At 33.8% G+C, this 25,274-nt stretch overlaps 1 protein-coding gene across 6 annotated transcripts in view; it reads right to left on the bottom strand.

The window, feature by feature from the left end:
- LOC140046567 (uncharacterized) overlaps positions 1 to 25,274 on the bottom strand; it is a 131,451-nt gene that overhangs the window by 4,051 nt on the left and 102,126 nt on the right. For all 6 annotated transcript variants that reach the window (XM_072091261.1, XM_072091260.1, XM_072091262.1 and 3 more), the window contains one exon: positions 24,529 to 24,681. In XM_072091261.1, the coding sequence (XP_071947362.1) occupies positions 24,529 to 24,681 (153 nt within the window). The remainder of the gene's footprint in view (positions 1 to 24,528; positions 24,682 to 25,274) is intronic.

The raw sequence follows: 25,274 nt of genomic DNA, 5'->3' as shown, positions 1-25,274 counted from the left end.
ACAATGTCAGTTTAGTGGTAAGTGAATCAATCCATATCTTTACATTTTATTTGTTAAAGTTAAAGTGTTCCTTTTTGATAGGCTAGAAGCTAGGCGGGTATTGACAAACTGCAAGCCATGGATTCATTGGATTCATTGGAGTCAACGGCCCACGTGACCATGTTAATTGCAATTCAAGCGAGTCAGTACGAAGTGTAACTGCACTATTGTACCAAAAGTGCGAGGCACCATAAAACATATTAAATAATTTTAATATAAATTAGTATGTTCATATCAAACATTAGAGGGGAGTAATTAAAATATCCGTAATCCACTGTATTCGTCCATTGTTGACAGCGTTGATAAAGAAGCTACTGCCAGGCCTAGACTGTACTAAGCATACAGCGAATAGCCGTCTCTACTCCGGCGGGCGGGCTACCGTATACTATAGGGCCTAGGCTAGCTAGCTAGGCTTCTTAGACGGTGACCAGGCACCATCTAAAACTAACTGTAAACATCGAAGTTGCATCTGGATATTCAAAATTGTTAACATAATTACATTAACGGTAGGTGATTCATAAATGTTTATGAATTGTACACAAAATATTAACGAAGGCTTATTATTATTCGAAGGCTTGCACTTGTTGGTATTTTTTCCGTTGAATTACCGTCGTGGATTGCATGCATTGCGTGGATTGCGTGCATTATGCCTGCATTGCGTGCCTCGTTGACTCGCACTTTGGCAACACTCAAGCTAGGCTAGTAGGCCTCTAGTAGGCTCTATAACCTAGCCAGGCCTGTATTAGTTATTAGTTAGTAGGCCTAGGCTAGGCTACTAAGCTAGGTAGGCCCTAGCCTAGGCCTAGTCTTTTTTAAATTGCACTAGGCATTTTTCATTCAAGTTATAATAATAATAGCCTAGCCTAGGCCTAATATACTTTATAGCCTAGGCTTATAGGCCTACTACTAGTTAGCCTAGGCCCTACATTGCCTGTTTGTTGTTCAAAAAACATTTATTTATTCAACAATGGCATTATACAGTATAATATAATTATAGGTGTGTACATAAATGAAAACATAGTAATAAGCCACAAGTTGTAGGCCTACTTCCCAGGGTTCAATTATAAAATAGATTTTTTAGTTTATAATATTAATACTAAATAGTTATACTGGGCTGCCTAGGCCTATTATCAGTTTGTTAATAGGCCTAAGCCTAGTCTATTAATAGGTTATTATTGGTAGCCCTAGTATAGCTATTGTAAGTATGCAGTTGATAGATATTACAACTGTGATATTAATAATAGATTTCTAATGCAGTATCTAGGCCTAGAGGCCTAGGTCATCTAGCTATATCTACTGTATCTATTTGTAATAATTCTTAGTAGGCCTAAGTATATAAAATAAATAGTTTATTAATAGTTACTGGCTATTATCAGTTTGTTTATAGTCTGTTAATAGGTTACTGGTAGGTAGCCCTTGTATAGCAAAATTCAAATGGCATATTCAACAAAAAAATGTTTAAACAATCTTTAACCTATACTAGTACAAATTTGATGGTCAAGTGCAAAGATGATTAATTTATGGTGAAGTGTGCTTTTGCGTAATTAATTTTTCATGTCAATAGTGACAATATTTGGTGCATTTCTTATTATTGTCTGGTCTAATTCCATTCAGGAATTGTTTTGAATTTTGAAGTTTAAATAAAATGTATACTGTATATTTGGATACTGTGTCTTGTTTCATTTGATAAGTCTAGATTGTTACAAAAGTGATGAGTGTTGCTCTGTTGCTCGGTATTCTTTCTGTCACATGTCCAACTGAGTTAAAACATGTGCAATGTTATGGTTAAGATATTAAGGTTTACAAATACTGTACTATCTTAATTTTATGTTAAATAAATTTATAAAATGTATACTGTATATTTGGTTACTAATGTCTTGTTTCACTTAATAAGTCTAAATTGTTACAAAAGTAACTGTTGTTGTTGTTTGGTATTCTTCCTTTTACATGTCCAACTGAGTTAAAATATGTGCTTAAAGTTTTCGGACTCACATATGTATGGACAAGATTAAGGTTTACAAATACGGGAAAAAAATTAATTTGTTATTTTTTTAATGATTATACATTTGTTATTTGCCAATAAATTATGATGAATTATTGTTCTGTATCTGTATTTTAGCCAGAAAAGATTAGATTTTAAATTTCTGTAGATTTTAAGTATCTAAATTAACAGTAGTTAATTTATGTAGATTTTTAATAGCCAATTTATATGTAGATTTTTAATAGTCCAATAATATCTATATGTAGATTGTTAATAGTCCAATAATATCTATATGTAGATTGTTAATAGCCCAATAATAGTTATATGTAGATTTTTAATAGTCCAATAATATCTATATGTAGATTGTTAATAGCCCAATAATAGTTATATGTAGATTTTTAATAGCCAATTATTTAGTAGATTTTTAATAGCCAAATAATGTAGATATTTAAAAGCCCAATAATAGCCAATTTATGTAGATTTTGAATAGCCAAATAATGTAGATTTTTAATATCCCAATAGTCGCCAATTTATGTAGATTTTTAATAGTCCAATAATAGCCAAATAATGTAGATTTTTAATAGCCTAATAATAGCCAAATAATGTAGATTTTTAATAGCCCAATAATAGCCAAATAATGTAGATTTTTAGTAGACAAATAATAGCCATTTTTAAATAGATTTTTAACAGCCCAATAATAGCCAAATAGTGTAGATTTTTAATAGCCGAATAATAGCCAAATAATGTAGATTTTTAGTAGACAAATAATAGCCATTTTTAAGTAGATTTTTAATAGACCAATAATAGCCATTTTTAAGTAGACCAATAATATCCAAATAATGTAGATTTTTAGTAGACAAATAATAGCCATTTTTATGTAGATTTTTAATAGCCCAATAATAGCCAAATAATGTAGATTTTTAGTGTCACATATCTATCTATATCAAATATATGTGTGTATGACGTCACAGTCAGGAGTTCCCAGCAGGCTTTGAATAAAGTTACTCTCTCTCATTGATCTCATTACAGTCGTCTGTCATTTTATTTCTTGCAACTAATAATTGCAATATATACGTTTAACAACGTCACATGGTGTCAGAAGTGGTGCATTTTATTGTATAAAATAATTTGCAATGGAATCATTCAGGTTTAAGACCCCTGAAAGTTTTGATTTTGACGGGCCAAGCATTTCCACGCAGTGGAAACAATGGAAGCAGCGCTTCGATTTATTCATGACAGCCACCGATTCAAACGGCAAGGGCGATAAAACGAAAATAGCGATCCTGCTCACGGTGCTCAAAAAACGAGGGCTTGAAATTTTCAACAATTTTACATATGTTGAGGGTGAGTCAAAAGATAATTATGACAATGTATTAACCAAGTTTGAGAACTACTGTAAAAAGAGAGATCCAGTCATGGCCATGCGAGCCAAATTTTGGTCGTATCCACGACCAGAAGGGCAAGGTTTAGATGAACACATGAACGATTTGAGAACAATGGCCGACGACTGCAAATTTCAGGACGTAAACGCAATTTTAAGAGATAAATTATTTTTCGGGATCTCAGACGCAACAATGAAACTTAAGGTTATGGGAGATGATGGTAACGCATCTTTAGAGACTGTAGTCAAACGTATGCGTAATTATGAGAGTTCTAAGCGAGAATTGACACTGATAATGTCTGATAAAGCTAGTGTAAATGAAGTAAAGAAAAGCCACACACACGCGGGCAGCGACAAGGCGCGTACACGTAACCATAGCGAACGCGAAGTTCACGCGAATTGTATGCGTAAACATCCACCAAGGCAATGCCCAGCCTGGAACGAACGCTGTAGAAAATGTAATCGCTTGGGACACTTCAGTAGATCGACATTGTGTCCAGGCAGACAGAATGGTGTTGGTAGTAGTGGTAAGCGTAATTATAATTTTAATCCATCTAAGTTTAATAAGAAAATTGACAGTATCAATGCTAATGAATGTACATCTGATAGTAAATACCTTGTAGAAGAAGACGATATGTCTTTAACATTTGGTAGTTTTTATATTGATAGTGTTGGGAGAAACACTAATGACATGTGGTTGTATAAGATAAAGGTTAACAACACACATTTAATCAATGTCAAGGTAGATACAGGAGCGAATGTAAACTGCATTCCTAAGAGCTTATTTAAGAAATTAGATATTAAGACGAAAGTCAATGAGAGTAAAGCCAAGTTGTATAGTTACAGTAACACTGTAATCCCACACTGTGGTGTGGTGAGTTTGAAGATTTCACGGAACGATGGCATGCAAACAAGTGCTCATGAATTTTTCATTACTGAGGTAGATAGTCCACCTATTCTTGGACTAAGTTCGAGCACAGCATTAGGCATCATTAACCGCAATGTAGATTCAATCAAAATGGATAATTTAATGAGTAAATACTCAAAGAATTTTGAGGGCCTGGGTTGCATGGGCGAACCATACAACATTAAGATTAAAGAGGGCGCCGTACCGGTCGTGCATCCACCCCGGAGAGTACCAATAAGTTTACATGATAAATTAAGAAACAAATTGGACGAGATGGAACGCCAAGGCGTAATCTCACGCACTAATCAGCCCACTGACTGGGTGAGTAGTTTAGTAGTTGTAGAAAAGAAGGACGGTTCTCTGAGGCTATGCCTCGACCCTAAAGATTTGAACAGGGAAATTAAAAGAGAGCATCACATGATTCCTACAACAGAGGATGTAATAAGTAAATTGTCAGGGCGTAAATTGTTCACGCACATAGATATGAAAGATGCATACTGGCAAATACCATTAACGGAGCACAGCACTGAGTTGTGCACCTTCAACACACCATTTGGGAGGTATTCATTTAACAGATTACCCTTTGGTTTATGTAGTGCCAGTGAGGTTGTTCAAAAGAGAAACGAACAAATATTTGGAGGTATTGATAATGTATTTGTAATTTCTGATGACATGATAATTGCTACCGATGACGATGAAAAGCATCATGATAATGTGATAGCCAAAGTCATGGAGCGTGCTAAAGATGAAAATGTAAAATTTAATAGAAATAAGATTAAGCTTAAAGAACATGAGTTGACATACTTAGGTCACATAATTAGTAGAGATGGTGTTAAGCCTGATAATTCTAAAGTAAAAGCAATTTATGATATGCCTACACCTTCTTGTAAGTCTGACCTGAGACGTTTAATGGGAATGATCAACTATCTGTCGCCATTTATTCCGAATATGTCTACCATCAGCGCTCCTATAAGAGAGTTATTAAAGAAGGAAGTAGCATGGTCTTGGGAAGAACGCCACGACCAATCGCTAAAACATTTGCAGAGTTTGTTAAGCTCAGAGCCAGTACTTAAGTACTTTGATCCGAATAAAGAAGTAGTAATCCAATGTGACGCATCATCTTTTGGACTAGGAAGTGTTTTAATGCAAGATGGTCACCCGATACGCTATAGTTCGCGATCACTAACGTCAGCCGAAATGAACTATTCTCAGATAGAAAAAGAAATGCTAGCTATTTGTTTTTTACTTGAAAGGTTTAACAACTATGTCTACGGACGTTCAGTTACGATCCAGTCTGATCACAAACCTCTTGAGTCAATTACAAAGAAACCAATTCACAAGGCGAGTCCCAGACTACAGCAGATGATGCTACGACTATTAAAATATGATATAAATGTCACATATGTTCCAGGTCGTGAAATGTATATCGCAGACGCACTGAGCAGAGCGGTTCCGATGGAAACTGTCACAAATGATCCTGAAATTCTACAATATCGTATACATGCCGTACATGAGCTGTTGAGTATGAGTAAAGCTAGAATAACGAACATACAACAAGCGACTAACGAGGACGAGACACTAAAGGAACTATCGAAACAGTGCCATATTGGCTGGCCTGAGCGACGTCAGTCAGTCAGCGTAAAGATAAGACAATTTTGGCCGATGCGTGACGAAATTTATGAACACGAGGGACTAATGTTTATTGGGCAGAAATTGATAGTACCAGAAAGCAAGCGAGAATTCATGCTTAACCGCATTCATGATGGTCATTTAGGAATAGAGAAATCCAAGGCCAGAGCCAGAGAGTTGTTGTACTGGCCCGGTATCACCAATGCTATTCATGACATGGTATCAAGATGTACGACATGTGCGAAGTACAAAAGGAAAAATCAACGTGAACCAATGATACCTCACGAAATACCTGAAATACCCTTTTATAAAGTTGGGGCAGACATTTTCAACTTTGGAGGAAATGACCACTTAGTAGTTGTAGATTATTATTCAAAATATCCCGAAGTCGTCACGCTACGCAACAAAACTGCCAAAGAAGTAATCGGCAGGCTAAAAATGATTTTCGCGAGACATGGCATTCCAGCAACATTTGTAAGCGACAACATGCCTTTCGCAAGTTTTGAAATGAAAGAGTTCGCTAAATCATGGGGGATAGAACTAATCACATCGAGCCCCACCTATGCACAAAGCAATGGTCAAGCTGAACGGTGCATACAGACAGTCAAGCAATTGTTAAGGAAAGCCGCTGATGACTTTCACGGAGACTTTCATTTAGCTTTACTCGCTTATCGAGATGCGCCATTGGGAGGTATCGGCAAATCTCCAGCACAGTTGCTGATGAACAGAAGGCTTAGAACACGAATTCCTATCGCACGCGAGCAACTTAAGCCTACACTGATTCCAGACGCACATAATTCGTTGATCGTTAGACAAGACAAACAGGCGGAATATTACAATCGTGGAACGCGAACGCTACAATCACTGAAAGGAAACGAGATAGTCCGTCTCAACAAAGGCCGAGAATGGGTCCCCGCGAAAGTGTTATCTGAACATGTTACCCCGAGATCATATATGGTCGCTACGCAAAACGGACAAGTGTACAGACGCAATCGCCGACAATTAAATCAATCACATGAAGAAGATATTAATGTTGAAGGGGAAGTGGATGAAACTCCTATCGAAACTCCGCCGAGGACACCTGATCCTCAAAAGGAAGAGGTAGTCATCACCAGACCAAAGCGAAATAGACGTGTACCCAAACGTTTCGATGACTTCATAATGGACAAATACTAATTAAAAGACTCATTGTTCATAATTTCTCTGCCAGATATCCATGTTTTATTATACCCAAATGTTTACATCATCATAGTTTAATTGTTTCATTAACAGTTTGATATTTTGATTACGATTATTGTTGTTGTTAATGTTTAAGAAAAAGGGAGATGTCACATATCTATCTATATCAAATATATGTGTGTATGACGTCACAGTCAGGAGTTCCCAGCAGGCTTTGAATAAAGTTACTCTCTCTCATTGATCTCATTACAGTCGTCTGTCATTTTATTTCTTGCAACTAATAATTGCAATATATACGTTTAACAACGTCACATTTAGTAGACAAATAATAGCCAAATAATGTAGATTTTTAGTAGACAAATAATAGCCATTTTTATGTAGATTTTTAATAGCCCAATAATAGCCAAATAATGTAGATTTTTAGTAGACAAATAATAGCCATTTTTAAGTAGATTTTTAATAGCCCAATAATAGCAAAATAATGTAGATTTTTAGTAGACAAATAATAGCCATTTTTATGTAGATTTTTAATAGCCCAATAATAGGCAAATAATGTAGATTTTTAGTAGCTGAATAATAGCCAATTATTTAGTAGATTTTTAATAGTATATTAATAGCCAAATAATGTAGATTTTAAGTAGACAAATTATAGCCATTTTATGTAGATTTTTAATTGCCAAATAATAGCCAATTTATACAGATTTTTAATAGCCCAATAATAGTCATTTAATTAGTAGATTTTTAATAGCCCATAAATAGCAAATTAATGTAGATTTTTAAAAGCCAAATAATAGCCAATTAAGAATCCATTCTAGATAGATTATTGGTAGTCTAATAATAGTTGTATTTAGTAGGTGTCGCCTACTAATATCATCGCGAAATATGCTAATGAGGCAAAAATCTACTAACGACTATAAAAAATCTATCAAATATCTATCTACTAGTAGGTGATAAATAGGCGACAGCTCTATATCTACTAAGCCGGATAGACTATAAGGCTAACCGCTATAGAGCTATAACTACTAAGACTTTTTGTTATGGGATAGATACAGTATATATTATTTTGTAATCATTATTTATTTGTTATAGTAAATCGGATCAAGTCGGAGAACAATTAAATTCCGCATTTGCAAGAAACTTGTTTGTGCAGTTATAGATAAAATAAAGCACAAACAATTTAGAATAAAAACCTTTTTTCATCTTTACAGTAAGTTTCAATCTGTTATAGCTCGTCAAAATAAAAAGTGATAATCATGATTAAAACATTTTCTGAAAGCTATTGGATTGTAGATACAAATTCATGTGAATATTTTGCCAATCATATGTTGTGACGTCATTATATGGGCAGTTGAATTCAAAAGGTCATATTTTAATCTCTTGCGTAAAAGTTCAAACGAGAGCGCATCTCTCTTTTACGTGTCCAAAATTCCTCAAATTTGTATTAATGTAATTATTTAGATAATTATCTTACTATAAAATATCTTTATATGTCAATTTGATGACGTCATCGTGTTAATAATTGGATTTAAAATATGGGTCTCGTAATTTCGTCTATGCTACACTGTATATAACATACAATGTATTCTGTAAATACTGTAATATGCTGTATGCTACAAAATAGGTACAATTCAACACTGTAAACATACTTAATTCATGTCATATGATGGCATAACAATTGTCGAAGTTCATATAGTTTAAAGTATGTGCATGTTGCGTTTGCGCGGATAACCCGAACTCGTCAAAGTGACGAGTTCAAATCTAGTTAGTTTTTTTTGGTTATCCGCACTTGGCGGATAACCCCTTGTTATTGTCAGGATCTTTTTTTTTTTTTTTTTTTTCTTTCTTATTAGTTATCCGCTTAGTAGCGGATAACTCCTTGTAATCATCCTGTTTCATCATATTTTTTTTTCTTTTTGGTTATCCGCACTTGGCGGATAACCCCTTGTTATTGTCACGATCTTTTTTTTTTTTTTTTTTTTTTTTCTATCTTATTAGTTATCCGCTTAGTAGCGGATAACTCCTTGTAATCGTCCTGGATCTTTTTTTTTTTTTTCTTTATTAGTTATCCGCTTAGTAGCGGATAACTTCTTGTAATCGTCCTGTTACTTTTTAGTTATCCGCTTAGTAGCGGATAACTCCTTGTGATTGTATTGGATCAATATTTTTCTTTTTCTGTATTATTCTTCTTTCTTTCCCATTTTTTTGTGAGTCACGTTTCTCTAAAATGTGTAAACGTAACATTTTATAACTTTGAGAACATGTGGGCATTTACGTGAAGTTGTGCATCTCCTATTTTGAATGACGTCAGAGTTGCGCAACGTGACTTGCGCGCGATTTTATGATTTTTAATGATTGATCATAGCTTAAAAACCAAGCGTAATTTTTTTTTACCCTTCATGAAAATTTGAGTCATATCAAGGACAAACTTTTAGTTAACTAAAAATGGCGTGTTTTACAAGAAGTTACGCGCGCACGCGCATTTAAAATTTCAAAATACGCAAAATTAATTTCTAATCAACTTTCTACGCTGATCTTGACATTTTGAGCATGTCAAAAATTCCCAAGCGCCCGCAAATTTTTACGTGCGCGGTGCGCATGTAGCGTTAAAAACATATTTTCTTCGCTTGATTTATGTTTTTCTAGCCTTTTTTAGTAGTTTTACCAACTTTTAAACCATTTTGACTTAAAATCATGTCATACGAGCACGTCGAACTGAACAATTTGCGCTCGTTTTTGATGAAAAAGTTCAAAAATTCGTCAAAATTATGCCTTTTTTTAAACAGTCCTAATTTCTAAACTGCACGGTCAACTTTTTGTGGATGACATTTTCCGGAAGTTGATGAGTTTTAGATATCGAATAATGTATTAATATGGCTAACCGGATATTGTGACGTCATCGTATGGCCACGCGAATATAAAATTTAAGATTTTTTTGTCTTTCGTAATAGATCATAACATTTAATAGAGCGCATCTCCACTTATCCCTTTTCCATTTTCACCCCGATTTTGATATTGTCTAGGTCAATCAACTATCTTTCGCATGAGTTAAAAATATTTTAATTTTTTTTACGTCATCATGCCTAAAAATTTAAATTACGTGTGGCATTAATTTCATCTTTACAGTAAATTTTAATCTGTTATAGCTCGTAAGAATAAAATGTGATAATCACGATTAAAACGTTTTCTGGAAGCTATTGGATTGTAGATACGAAATCATGTAAAAATTTTGCCAATCGGATGTTGTGACGTCATCATATGGCCAGTTAAATGAACAAAGTCGTATTTTCATCTTTTGCGTCATAATTCTTTACATTTAAAAGAGCGCGCATCAATATTTCACGTATTCAAATTTCTTCTACACGTTAATACGTTGTTGCTGAGATAATTTCCTTCCGAAATTGCTACCCTAGCGTTTCATTTTGAAACCGCCAACATGTTAAAAATTGGAATAAATAGCGGGTCCCGTAATTTCACCTATTCTACACTGTATGTGATATGTATACAGATTATACTGTTTATACTGTATATACTATATGACACAAAATTGACAGAATTCAACACTAACAACATATTGTATTCTTCAGATCAGGTCATAATGCCCTAATCTTATTTTGTGTGCAAAGTTCTAACGTATGACGTGCATGTGGCGTTTGTTGTGCGGATAACTAACTCGTCAAAGTGACGAGTTTTATGTCTAGTTTTTTTTTTTTTTTTTCTTATTTCTTTCTCCTCCATTTTTGTGCCTCACGTATCTCAAAAACTTGTAAACATAACATTTCATAACTTTGTCAACATATGGGCAATTACGTGAAGTTGTGCACCTCCTATTTTTGAATGACGTCAGAGTTGCGCAACGTGACTTACGTGCGATTTTATGATTTTTTATTATTGATCATAGACTAAAAACCAAGCATAAATTTGTTTTGACACTTTATGAATATTTAAGTCATATCAAGGGCAAACTTTCTATGGATTAAAAATGGCATGTTTTACAAGAAGTTACGTGCACACGCGCATTTCTCCTCCATTTTTGTGTCTCGCGTATCTCAAAAACGTGTAAATATAACATTTCATAACTTTGTCAACATATGGGCATTCACGTGAAGTTGTGCACCTCCTATTGTGAATGACCTCAGAAATGCGCAACGTGACTTACGCGCGATTTGATGAATTTCGCGTATTTAACATAGATTGAAAACCATATAACAATTTAAATTGAAACTTAGCAAAAGTTTAATTTATATCTTGCGCTAACTTTTTGTGCACTAAAAATGGCATGTTTTACACGAAGTTACGCGCGCACGCGCATTTAAAATTTAAAATGTGCAAAATTAATTTCTAATCAACTTTCTACGCTGATCATGACATTTTGAGCATGTCAAAAATTCCCACGCGCGCGAACAATCTTACGCGCGTGGTCCGCACGTAGCGCTAAAAACATCTTTTTTGCGTGAATTATGTTTTTTCAGCCTTTTATAGTAATTTTATCAACTTTTAAAATAATTTAGACTTAAAATTACGTCATACGAGCACGTCGAATTGTACACTTTGTACGTGTTTTTAATGAAAAAATTTAATATTGTCTAGGTCAATCAACTATCTTTTGCATGTGTTAAAAATATTTAATTTTTATGACATCATCATGCCTAAAAATTTAAATTAGGTGTATACAGATTATACTGTGTACTTTAAAATGTATATACTATATGACACAAAATAGACAGAATTTAGCACTAACAACATATCATATTCTTCAGTTCAGGTCATAATGCCATAATCTTTTTCTGTGTGCAACATTCCAACGTATGACGTGCACGTGGCGTTTGTCGAGCGGATAACTAACTCGTCAAAGTGACGAGTTTCATGTCTAGTTCTTCTTTCTTTCCCAGAATTTTGTTGCGCGTATATCTCTAAATCTTCTCAACATAACATTTTGTAACTTTATCAGAAGATTGATCTCTATCTGAATATGTCGTAATAAGGTTTTTGGTACCGTCCGAGTTGCGCAGCGTAAGTTACGCGCAATTTTATGAATTTTGCGTATTTAATTTAGATCGAAAACTATTAAACCATTTAAATTGAAACTTGGCAAAAGTTTAATTTATATCATGCGCTAACTTTCTATGGAGAGAAAATGGCATGTTTTAAAGAAAGTTACGCGCGCACGCGCGTTTAAAATTTCAAAATGCGAAAAAATCAATTTCTAATCAATTTTCTACGCGTTTCATGTCATTTTGAGCATTTCAAAAATTCCCACGCGTGCGCACTTTTCTTACGCGCGCGTGCGCACGTAGCGCAAAAACATCTATTTTTTTCCTTGATTTTTGTTTTTCCAGCCTTTTCTAGTAAATTTACCAGTTTTTAATCAATTTCGACTTAAAATCACGTCATACGAGCACGTAGAATTGAACAATTTGCGCGCGTTTTTGATGAAAAAGTTAAAAAATTCGTGAAAATTATGCCTTTTTTAAAAAAGTCATAGATTCTAAACTCCGTGGTGAAAATTTTGAAAATTTCAGTTTCTGGAAGAAGATGAGTTGTAGATATCAAATCATGCATCGATATGGCTAACCGGACATTGTGACGTCAACGTATGGCCACTCGAATATAAAATATAGGATTTTTGTCTCTTTCGCATAGCTCATCACATTTAATAGCGCGCATCTCCACTTATCCGTATTCCATTTCTCCCCATTTTGTTATATTGTCTAGGCCAATCAATTATCTTTCGCATAATCTACCATTTTTTAAATTGTGATGACGTCATCATGTCCAAAAGCGTCAATAACTTGGGTCCCTTATTTTCACCTATTCTGCACTGTATGTAGTACGTATACAGAATATAGTGTATACCGTATATACTTTGACGTGACGCAAAATAGAGAGCGCACTAACATTTTTTCAATGGCATAATCGTTTTTCTGCGCGCAATATTCTAACGTATGACGTGCACGTGGCCTTTGCGCTGCGGATAACCTAACTCGTCCGAAGTGACGAGTTCAAATCTAGTTTTTTATTCTTTCTGTACACTTTTTGTGTAACAATTATCTCAAAAAGTTGAATGGCAATGATCACAAAAAATTCACAGTGTCTTTCAAATACTTAGTCATAATAAGCTTTTCAGCGTGATCACTCATCCATGACGTCATTTATACGCCATTTTGTGAAATCACATTATCAGTCATATCTCCATAATTCATTTTCACATATTAATGAAATTCACTACACGTAAACTTCAGGTCAAGGTAAAAAATATTAGCAAATAAAAACTCGGGCGTTTCAAGGTCATGCGCGTGAAATTGTGAGATAAAAATTTAAAAAGCTCAAAATAAAGTTTTGAGCATGAATTAGGCCATTTGCGCGTTTCAAAAAAATTACTGCGCAAAAATGCGTTTTTGTGCGCACGATTCTTAAAATGTATAAAAAATAAAATTTGATGTATAAATCACATTCTACTCACAATCATTAGTACATTCACCAATTTTGAGTCCATTCCGACTTAAAATAACGCTATACGAGCACGTTAAAAATTACAAAATGCGCACACTAATTGTACAAAAGTGCTAAAAATGGTAAAAAATAAGGACTTTTTAAAATGAATATAACTCTTCAGAATGGCAGGTTACCCCCAATTTTTTTAACTTAATATGGAAGCCAATAAGTTGTAGATATAAATGTATATAAACATTAGACGTACAAAATGGTATTACGTCATCAAATGGCCACTTGAATTTAAAAATTAGGATTTTTTTCCGTTTTGTGTAGGTTATCACATTCAATAGAGCGCATCTCTGCTATTTGAGTCCGATTTTCGCACAAATTTCAGTGTGTGCTTGCTTAATTATTTATCTTTCTCATAAGTTGTCAGTGTTTTCATTTTGATGACGTCATCACGCGTAAAAACTTGAATAACGTAGGTCGTGTAATTTCACCTTCGCCGTAAATTTGAATATCTTACAGCTCTTCAGAATTGAAGGTTACCTTGATGATTATAATTTATTATGAAAGCTGATGAAATGTAGATATGAATTCATATAAAAACCAAGCCTATCGGATGTTGTGACGTTAACATATGGCCAGATGAAGTGAAAAAGTAGTTTGTAAATTTCTTTAGTCAAAGTTTTACAAATTTCAAAGACCGCGCATTGCGCTTCTACGTGTCAAATTTATTTGCTCAATTCATTATCTTTTGAAATTGTCATCTTCGAGTTTATTTTGAAAATTCCATCATACCAAAAAATTAGAACACGATATGAGTCCCGTAATTTCACCTATGCTTCACTGTATATAGATATACAGTATATACTGTACATATTGTAGGACATATAATAGGTAGAACTCAGCACTATAAGTGTATATGCATCATGTCATAGGATGGCGTACATCAACTTTTAACGATCGTATGTTAACGTACATGCATGTTTAAAAAATGTTAATTTTATTAAAATGATAAAATGATCACCTATAATTCGTCAAAGTGACGAATTAAATTCTAGTTAGTTATCCGCACTTGGCGGATAATTAGTTATCCGCACAATTAGTTATCCGCACTTGGCGGATAACCCTTGTTATTGTCACGTTTCTTTTTCTTCATCTTTATTCTTCTTTCTTTCCCGGATTTTTGTTGCAGCTATATCTCAAATGTTTGTAGATATAACTTTGTATAACTTTGTCATAAAATTGACCTGTAGCTGTAGATGTGCAGGAAACTTTGTTATATGACGTTAGAGTCGCGTAGCGTAAGTTACGCGCGACTTTATGCATTTCAATGATTGGTCATAGATTATAAACCAAAAGTCATTTTGTATTGACACTTGGTGAAAATTTAAGTCATATCAAGGGCAAACTTTCTATGGATTAAAAATGGCATGTTTCACAAGAAGTTACGCGCGCACGCGCATTTAAAGTTTCAAAATGCGCAAAATTAATTTCTAATCAACTTTCTACGCTGATCATGACATTTTGAGCATGTCAAAAATTCCCGCGCGCGCGAACAAATTTACGCGTATGGTGCGCACGGAGCATGAAAATCATGTTTTTTTCTCTTGAATTATGATTTTCCAACCTTTCCTAGTCATTTTAAAAAAGATTGACATCATTTGAAATTAAAATGACGTCATACGAACACATTGATTTATACCATTTGCGCGCGTTTTAGTTGAAAAAGTTATAAATATTGTCAAAATAATGCCAATTTTGAATCTATTATAGCTCCTCAGGATCATCCACGACCCCCAATTTTTTTAATTTTATATGTAAGTAGATATGTTGTAGATATGAATTCATGCAGAATCTTTACCCCTAGGATGTTATAACGTCATCGTATGGCCACACGAATGTAAAATATAGGGTTTTTTACTCTTTCGTTATTGCTCATCACATTAAATAGAGCGCATCTCACTTTTACGTGCCCAAAATTCTTCAAATTTGTTTTAATGTAATTATTTAGATAATTATCTTCTAAAATTTGATGACGTCATCGTGTTAATAATTGGATTTAAAAGATGGGTCTCGTAATTTTGTCTATGCTACACTGTATAATATACAGTTTATTCTGTAAAATACTGTAGTATGATATATGCTACATAATAGGTACAATTCAGCACTGTAAACATATTTATTTCATGTCATAGGATGGCATAATAATTGTCGAGGTTCATATGGTTAAGTATGTGCATGTTGCATTTGCGCGGATAACCCGAACTCGTCAAAGTGACGAGTTCAAATCTAGTTTTTTCTGTATTATTCTTATTTCTTTCCTTCCATTTTTGTGTAGAGCGTTTCTCTAACATGTGTAAACGTAACATTTCATAACTTTGTCAACATATGGGCATTTACGTGAAGTTTTGCACCTCCTATTTTTTAATGATGTCAGAGTTGCGCAACGTGACTTACGTGCGATTTTATGATTTGTTATGATTGATCATAGACTAAAAACCAAGCATAAATTTGTTTTGACACTTTGTGAAAATTTAAGTCATATCAAGGGCAAACTTTTTGTGGATTAAAAATGCCATGTTTTACAAGACGTTACGCGCGCACGCGCATTTCTCCTCTATTTTTGTATCTCGCGTATCTCAAAAACGTGTAAACATAACATTTCATAACTTTGTCAACATATGGGCATTCATGTGAAGTTGTGCACCTCCTATTGTGAATGACGTCAGAAATGCGCAACGTGACTTACACACGATTTTATGAATTTCGCGTATTTAACATAGATTTAAAACCATATAACAATTTAAATTGAAACTTAGCAAAAGTTTAATTTATATCATGCGCTAACTTTCTGTAGAAAAAAAATTGCGTGTTTTACACAAAGTTACGCGCGCACGCGCATTTAAAATTCAAAATGCGCAAAATTAATTTTTAATCAACTTTCTACGCTGATCATGACATTTTGAGCATGTCAAAATTTCCCACGCGTGCGAACAATTTTATGCGCGTGGTGCGCACGTAGCGCTAAAAGTATTTTTTTTTTATTGAATTATGTTTTTCCAGCCTTTTATAGTAATTTTACCAATTTTAAAACAATTTTGACTTACAATTACGTCATACGGGCACGTTGAATTGGATACTTTACGTGCGTTTTTGATGAAAAAGTTCAAAAATTTGTCAAAATTATGCCTTTTTTTAAACAGTCATAGATTCTAAACAACGAGGTGAACTTTTTTTAAATTACATATTCTTGAAGGTGATGAGTTGTAGAAATCGGATCATGAATCAATATGGCTAACCGGACATTGTGACGTCATCGTATGGCCACACGAATGTAAAATATAGGATTTTTGTCTCTTTCGTTATTGCTCATCATATTCAATGGAGCGCATCACGCCTATCTGTATTCCTTTTTCTCTGAGATTTTAATATTGTCTATGTCAATAAACTATCTTACGCATGAGTTAAAATATTTTAATTTTTATGACGTCACCATGCCTAAAAATTTTAATTAACAGCGTCATTAATTTCATCTTTACAGTAAATTTTAATCTGTTATAGCTCGTAAGAATAAAATGTGATAATCACGATTAAAACGTTTTCAGGAAGCTATGGTATTGTAGATACGAAATCATGTGAACTTTTCGCCAATCAGATGTTGTGACGTCATCATATGGCCAGTTAAATAAACAAAGTCATATTTTCATCTTTTGCGTCATAGTTCATTACATTTAAAAAAGCGCGCATTAATATTTCACGTATTCAAATTTCTTCTAAACGTTAATATGTTGTTGCTGAGATAATTTTCTTCCGAAATTACTACCTTCGCGTTTCCTTTTGAAAATTAAAATAAAATATGGGTCCCGTAATTTCACCTATTTTACACTGTTTGTGACATGTATACAGATTATACTGTGTATACTATATGACAGAAAATATACAGCATTCAGCACTAACAACACATCATATTCTTCAGTTCAGGTCATAATGACATAATCTTTTTCGGTGTGCAATATTCCAACGTATGACGTGCACGTGGCGTTTGTCGTGCGGATAACTAACTTGTCAAAGTGACGAGTTTCATGTCTAGTTCTTATTATAGTTGTAATTATTTATATTGTATTGTTTGATCTATGACTTATTTAGATACTTATGTAAGGTCTATTATTATTGTATGGAATTATTTATGTTGTACTGTATGATAGATACCGTATATATTATTTTGTAATCATTATTTATTTGTTATAGTAAATCGGATCAAGTCGGAGAACAATTAAATTCCGCATTTGCAAGAAACTTGTTTGTGCAGTTATAGATAAAATAAAGCACAAACAATTTAGAATAAAAAATTATGAATGAAGCAAATCGGATATCTAAAGGAAGAGAATTAAGAAAAGTTGGAGCATTGAAGCTGTTTTAAAAACAGTGATAGTGATCTGGCGTGTGGCCATGTGGCCATTAGATGTGATCTTAGCAAGTAATTGAGAGAAATTGAGGAGCAAGATTATGGAGCGATTTAAAGGTAAGAAAGCCAAGTTGATATCGAAATCTGTTATGAAGAGGTAGGGTATTAGCAATGGTGAAGTGAAAAGAAGTTAAATGAGTAGTAGGAGGAAGATGGAGAAGGATAGAAATAGCTTAGTTTTGAAGTTTAATGATAGAAGTCGGTGTAGAGGCACACTCAGACAGAGCAACAGTAGTCAAGCCTGGAGAGAAATAAAAATACCGTTGACAGCAATTTTATCCTGTAAGTTGTCGCAGATAGTAGGCCAATGATTTTTCTATTCTGACCCCTACAAGATTTAATAACTTGAAGAGTCACACGGCATTGCCGGTGATATACGAAAATACCATTAATAGCAAATTTATTCTGTACATTGCCACTACAAGATTTAACCACACCACAAAAATGCGAGGAGGCTTCGCATTTTCCTATCTCCTCCTACGATAATTGTTTTTAATGGCTGAAAACCGGTTGAACATCTAGAGTACAGCATCATAATGTTGAAGACAGGCCGATTTTCTTTAAAAAATACTATTTTGATAGATTTAATATACGTTTATACAAATGTATCGATTTGCGATGAATGGAACATCCCAATCTCTCAGTCTGCCAGAGTTTGGTTTAACACAAGTAGGTAAATTTATGAGCCCTTGGTTTAATACATGCGGTAGGTAAATATATGGGCCCTTTGAGAATAAACTTGCAATACTTTGACAATACTGTAAATACCTATTAACTATTGTTGGTCCTCATTTGAATCGAACATTCGGGCGAACATTTCTTACTGTGAATGTTCGTATTTAATATAAAAATATATACAAATAAACTTTATTACTGAGATTGTGGATAGGCTCTACTGTTAGATATATAAACACATTATTATATACAAATAAACTTTATAGTGACAGTTCCTTCTCAACGTTTGTATTAATTAATAATTACCAAAAATATAAACGTCGTAGTGGTGTATCGTGACACGTACTTTAATATTTCAATCGATTATGACAGTGACAGTTTTAACAAAGTATTATTTATTAAATCGCAAATGTTTTACTGTATTTACAGGTATAGTATTTATAGGCCTATAAAACATGAAAAAAATATTTCGTTACTGAGTGGATAAAGAATATATTTAAAAAGTGTTCCTCTTTGTACCTATCCGCTTTCCCATCCCTCAACCCTAATGTTACATACAAAACACAAATTGGGTTTCTTTAAATGAGTCCAAATCAAAAATTTGGACTCATTTTGATAAGTTTCTCTTTCGGAAGTAATTCCCAGGGTGCTAATTTTAGTTGACTACATAAATCATCGTGTCTATTTATTCGTTTCTGTAAACGACAATGTATTATAGTCCCGCGGTACGTACATTTGAAATCGCCAGTTTTGCTACGCGGAAATTACTGTGTATTCGAGAACCATCTGTGGGCACGACCTAGATGGTACGAAAGTATGAAAGAATTTCATGATTGAATAAACATTATTTTGTGTCAACAGATTCCAGGACCAACCAAAGGAAACAAAACACCAAACTGGATGGAAAATGCCATAATTATTATTAATGACGAAAGATTATGGTATTGACATTACATATAATACCTTACATTATGTGAAGGCTGCCCCTGTTGAATATATAGCATTAATAATTAGCATTCACCATTTGTTATCTATACGGGTCTGATGGGATGGTCACTAAGTGCCTCGATGGGCCATCGCTACAACTAAACATTGACAGGAGAATAAGAGCTGGGAAACGTTATATTTGATGTGATGCTGATAACTTATATGAAGCAAATGCAAATAATGTGGCCTGTAGTCGGATTTTGGTTCTGATACAGATAGTTATGTACTATAACATAGATACAGTATGTAAGCAATCCATGGAATGATGATGGCACAAAAAGATGATAATTAAGAAATTTAGTATGTTTTTAAATGATTTATCTTGGAGGAGGACGGCCATTTTTGGGTTAATCTGTGACATAATGTATCCCGAAAGGTCAGATCTAATGGCGTATGTTTTCACATAATTACCATATATCTATACTGAAATTAATATAATTTCGTATAGCTCAATGTGTAATAGTTAAGAAAAAGAATTAGCCATTGACTTTAATTTATTAAATTTTGTAGGGGACCGGAATCGGAAATTTGAGGCATTGCTGTCAAATGGTATTTTCGTATATCCCAAAGTCATGGGTAATTGATACTGTAGGATTTATAGCAAATCAGAGTTGTAGCGCGTACCCAGGAATTATGTCAGTTGCTATCCCGGATGTTGAATGCGCGGTGAATAATGTCGTAGATTGAAAAGGACTGTAAAGAAACTAAAGTTAATAAACGCTAACCAGTGAATACTAAAGTTTATGAATGCTAACCAGTGAATACTAAAGTTTATAAATGCCAGTACCAGTTTAATATGTTTAGGTACGTAGAACTATATTTAAGGTGGGATCTAATGTAAATATAGTTCAAATGAGGGACAATCTCAAAGTTGTTCACACGTTGGTTGGCAAATTGTCCGCTTTTAGGCCTAGGCCTAGAACTGTTGCTGAGCCTAATATTGATATAATTGTTGTTTAAAGAAATGCAAAGTTTGTCTGTAGTTGCCTTATTGTTGTTTATTCCATGTTGGAGATGTATATGCATAGAATCCAAAAGGGATATAAGTGATGCGGTATGTTGTGTAAATCTATTTACCGTAGTTACGATTTTTAATTAGAACATACAATGTCTGCCAGAGTGTTGCTCTCGCTAGTTGAGTCGGCAGCTTATGAGTATTCATTAGTGGTTTAGTAATACAGCGAATGCTTGTACAGTAAGACTTATATAAGAATACATTGAACTTGTTTACTACTGATTGTAGCGGATTAAGTTGTTTATACAATTTGGGATCAGAAGGTTATAATTATCATGGATTAATAATATTTTGTTTCAGTTACTAATGAGTGTATTTTGACGGATTGAAAGTATGACAGTATATAGGCTTATGCTAGGGATTTGCCTGACAAACAGCGAGTTATTGAACAAATGTTAAGAAATAATGTTATAATAGCTATTCAATCATACATCAGTTCTTGTTTCTAACATGTAAGTTATGACTTATATTTCATGCTTTCAGATTTGAATGAAATCTTGTTTCTGAATAAATCATCTCAAACCCAAGCGAATCTCAGTGCTTATTGTTCATTATAAAAGATACTTTCCTTACAGATACTGTACAATGCAAAAGGAACTAGTCGTGTGACTCTTCGATTTATTAAATATTGTAACGGCGAATCGGAAATTGTTGGAATACTGTCTGGGCCAACTATACACGGTAACATTGCTGTCAATGGTATTTCCGTATATCCCAAAGGGTAATAGGCCTGTTACAATGTAAAAGGGATTTTGTCGTGTGGCTCTTCGCATGATAATAAATCTTGTAGGGCCTAACAGGCATTTTTGGGCTACTGTCTGGACTTACAAGATAAAGTTGCTGTCATGAGTATTCTCGTATATATCCCAATGCATAACAGTTCCAATGAATTTTTTAAATTTTTTTTAGTAATTCACACACATTTATTCACAATTCACAATTACATTTACAATATTTAATAGTAGATCTATACCAAAAGAAGTGAGTGCTTGTCAGTTTGGTAACCATTAAAATGCATTTAAATGTACGGTACATACTGTACATGGCAAACATTCAACAAAAATTATGTAAAAAAAAAGTAAAAACATTGGTCGCCCATGGCCGGTCAGCACCCTCTACTTTAATAGTGACGCACATAAGCGCGACCATCAATCAAAGTGACCACCACAGGTGAGGTATAAAAGGACAACAAACAGGATGAACCCTGTTTGTCCCCCGGAAGCACTATACCAATCATGAGCGATTTGCCGTGTGGCTCTTCGTGTGAGTAAATCTTTTAAGACACAACAGGCATTTTTGGGCTACTGTCTGGGGCAACTTACAAGTTACAGGATAAAGTTGCTGTCAATGGTATTTTTGTGCATCCCAATGTGTGACAGTTACAATGCAAAAGAAATTAGTCGTGTGGCTCTTGACATGAGTAACACCATTTTTAAGTGGTCACTTTTGGCTACTGTCTCGGGCAACTTACAGGATAAAGTTTCTGTCATTGCTGTTTTAACATTGTATACACATGGGGACGATTGTCAAACAACTTTTATCCGTGAACATGGTTAAATCCATTTTTTACCCCCCTTATTTGGTGTCCCCAGGGAAAATTTACAGGATAGGACCAGTAGCAGCAATATTGATTATTGAATCTACATATATCTACATAATCAGTCCATCAAATCTTTTGTGGCTTTTCACATGAATAAATTCTCTGAGTGCCCGGTCTATTAGGGTTAGGGTCCTAAGGTAAATCGTTGAGGAACACCGGTAGAGCAATATTCAATAGAAGACCCGAGAGAGAGTCTGACCCGAAGAGGAATTTTTGGGAGCGACCAGTAAGATAAGAATGAAGCCAATCGATAATTGTTTGAAGGAGAAAAACCATAGTTAGTAATAGTAGGGTAGTTATCAAGTAAAATGTTGTGGTTAATTGTGTCGAAGGCTTTCTTAAGATCGATGAAAAGCGTGCCAGTAAGTTGTTGACGATAGTTGTTGAGATCATTTTTCTTGCCTGATTTGAAAATAGGAATCACATTGGATTGTTTCCAAACAGAGGGGAAGCAGTTAATTTGAATGGAAAGGTTAAAAATGTACGTGAGATGCGGATAAATAAAAGAAACAGCAGTCTTAAGAAGTCATCAAAGGTATTGGGATTAATGGTTTTCAACTCGGATAACACAAAATCTTTGTTGATATTACCAATTGCAAAAGGAGAAGTGCAAGCACTAAGATAAGGAGTAGGATTAAGACAATTAGAAGAATCAATCACAGAAGAAATAGTAAGAGTTTTAAAATATTAGCAAAGAAGGAGTTATATTTAACAATGGTTTGAGCATCAGAGACATCAATGCCATTGATAGAAAAGGAAGGGGGAAGAGGGTTAGATTTTTTAGAAGGGATAAGTTCTTTCAGGCCATTGCAAATTTTCTTTCTCTTGATGTTTTAAATCCATACAAAACCCGAAGCCGAGAACTTAAGAGTATTAGAGACTGTATTTAAACGTTTCAAAGACAACAATGTAAAACTAAAAACTTCCAAGTGCAAATTCTTGGAAAGCGCAGTAGTGTATCTGGGATTGCGAGTCGACAAACATGGTACAGTATATCTCCAGTTGATAGCAAAATCAAACCGATTAAAGAGACTCCACAGCCACAAAACACCAAACAACTAAGATCCTTCCTAGGGATGGTACAGTTCTATTCGAAATTCTTACAGAACTTACCTACAGTATTAAAACCATTAAATACACTTTTGAAAGATGACGTAGAGTGGAAATGGATAGCGGATCACCTAAACGCATTTGACTGGTGTAAGAAACTAACTTCAGATTTGTGTTTAACAGTAACACATTATGATGTAAAGCGACCATTAATTTTGTGTACCGATGCTAGTCCTTATGGCATAGGTGCTGTTATATAAATATTCTAAATTTAAATTGGCCATATCAAAGTAATATTAAAGTTATCCACTTTAAGTAGAAAATTTGATCCAAAAACAACAAGTTTACGTAATAAACAGGTAAATTAATTTGATTACATTTCGTCTGGAAAATCGTCACGAGCGAAAGTGAACAAAGATTTCAAACCATGAGTATGCATTATGCATGATGCTAATTAGGATTGTTTACAACTCGTCACGGTTGATAAGGTGTTCTCACAGATCGCAAGGAAGATTTATGATTATGCATACAGAGTAGCCAAACTTTGACTGGAAGTCAAAGTTATTATTTGAATAAAAAAACGTCTGTATTTCAATTAAATGATTTCTTTTTCGACTAATTTTTGGTGAAAGTTAATATCTATTATGATACTTGTATGATGACTTATTATAAATGACCCAATCTTTTTTTTTTAAATGTTTTAGAATTAGTCAAAGGGACAATTACATCTTTAAGATAGGACGATTGGTTAAAATAATACATCCTAATCACATGATGTTGGATACCACATCTATGTAAAGAGAGTGAAAGGAAAAGGGAAATAAGATGTAATCATTATATAGTTAATTTAAATCTAGAAGATCTTGTTTTTGTTATATGCATTTAAAAAAGGAAACGCTACATGTTTATTGTTACTTAGTTTTAGAATGTGATGTTGAATAGCCACTATAATTAATACTGTATTTTACAAAACCAATACCTGTATCACTTGATTCATATTTTAAAAGAAGGAAGTAATGTAATATATTGATATTAGCAATTTAACGTCTGGATTAGAGACAAATAAAGGAGTTCTACAAGATGGCTGAACATTAGCACATGGTCTAATTTCTTAGTGAAATACTTAGTGTTGTCATTCATTCCCAGAGCACAATATATAAAACTATGCATATTAAAAAATACCTTTTCTCTAATTTATGTTGAATTTGCTTTTCTGTCAAGAGCTCTTTTGTTAGTTGTTCTACTTTCCATTGTCTTTCTCTTTGTTTTACATCATTGTCATATGCAGATGATTGAAGTTTAGAAAACTCTATTTTCTGTTCTTCCATACATTTCCTGATGGGAAGAGAGAAAGATAAAGGTTATTTGATTCTGTCCCTACTGAAAAAAATACAATTTATTTCACTTTTTGGGTGAATTTATCTTTATGAATTACGTCAATCAATTTCACTTAGGTAGGCTGTATGGACAGCGAAGCATGGTCTCCTTGTGTGAAGATTTAACATTTAAAAAACATAATTATTACAGGATTTACGATACAATACGATAGGATAAACCTTTTTTTTCCTGAATAAACTTCCTGCCACATGCATTATGGTACCACAACACATTTCTATTTGTAGTAGAATTAATTGACTGCCATGATATACAATTTACTAAGTATTTTGATAACATTTTTACTGTTTTTTCCACTTCTTGATGTTAATTAATTGTATTATTGTATTTTTTCATATCTAGGTGCATTTATTTGATTATACATGTTACCATATTATACCCTCTAATAATCACCCAACCTAGTAGAAGCTATGAAAATAATTTGTTGCATGTGATAAAGAGGGGGCGCGCCAATATAGAGACACAAATGCATTACATTACATCTGTGATGTTTAGACCTATCAATTCTTGTCATATACAATAGAACCTCAAAA

This window comes from Antedon mediterranea, chromosome 4, assembly GCF_964355755.1.
Source record: "Antedon mediterranea chromosome 4, ecAntMedi1.1, whole genome shotgun sequence".
Taxonomy (NCBI): Eukaryota; Metazoa; Echinodermata; class Crinoidea; order Comatulida; family Antedonidae; genus Antedon; species Antedon mediterranea.
Note: the sequence above shows the minus strand (reverse complement) of the source record. Positions and strands in the feature narration are given on the sequence as shown.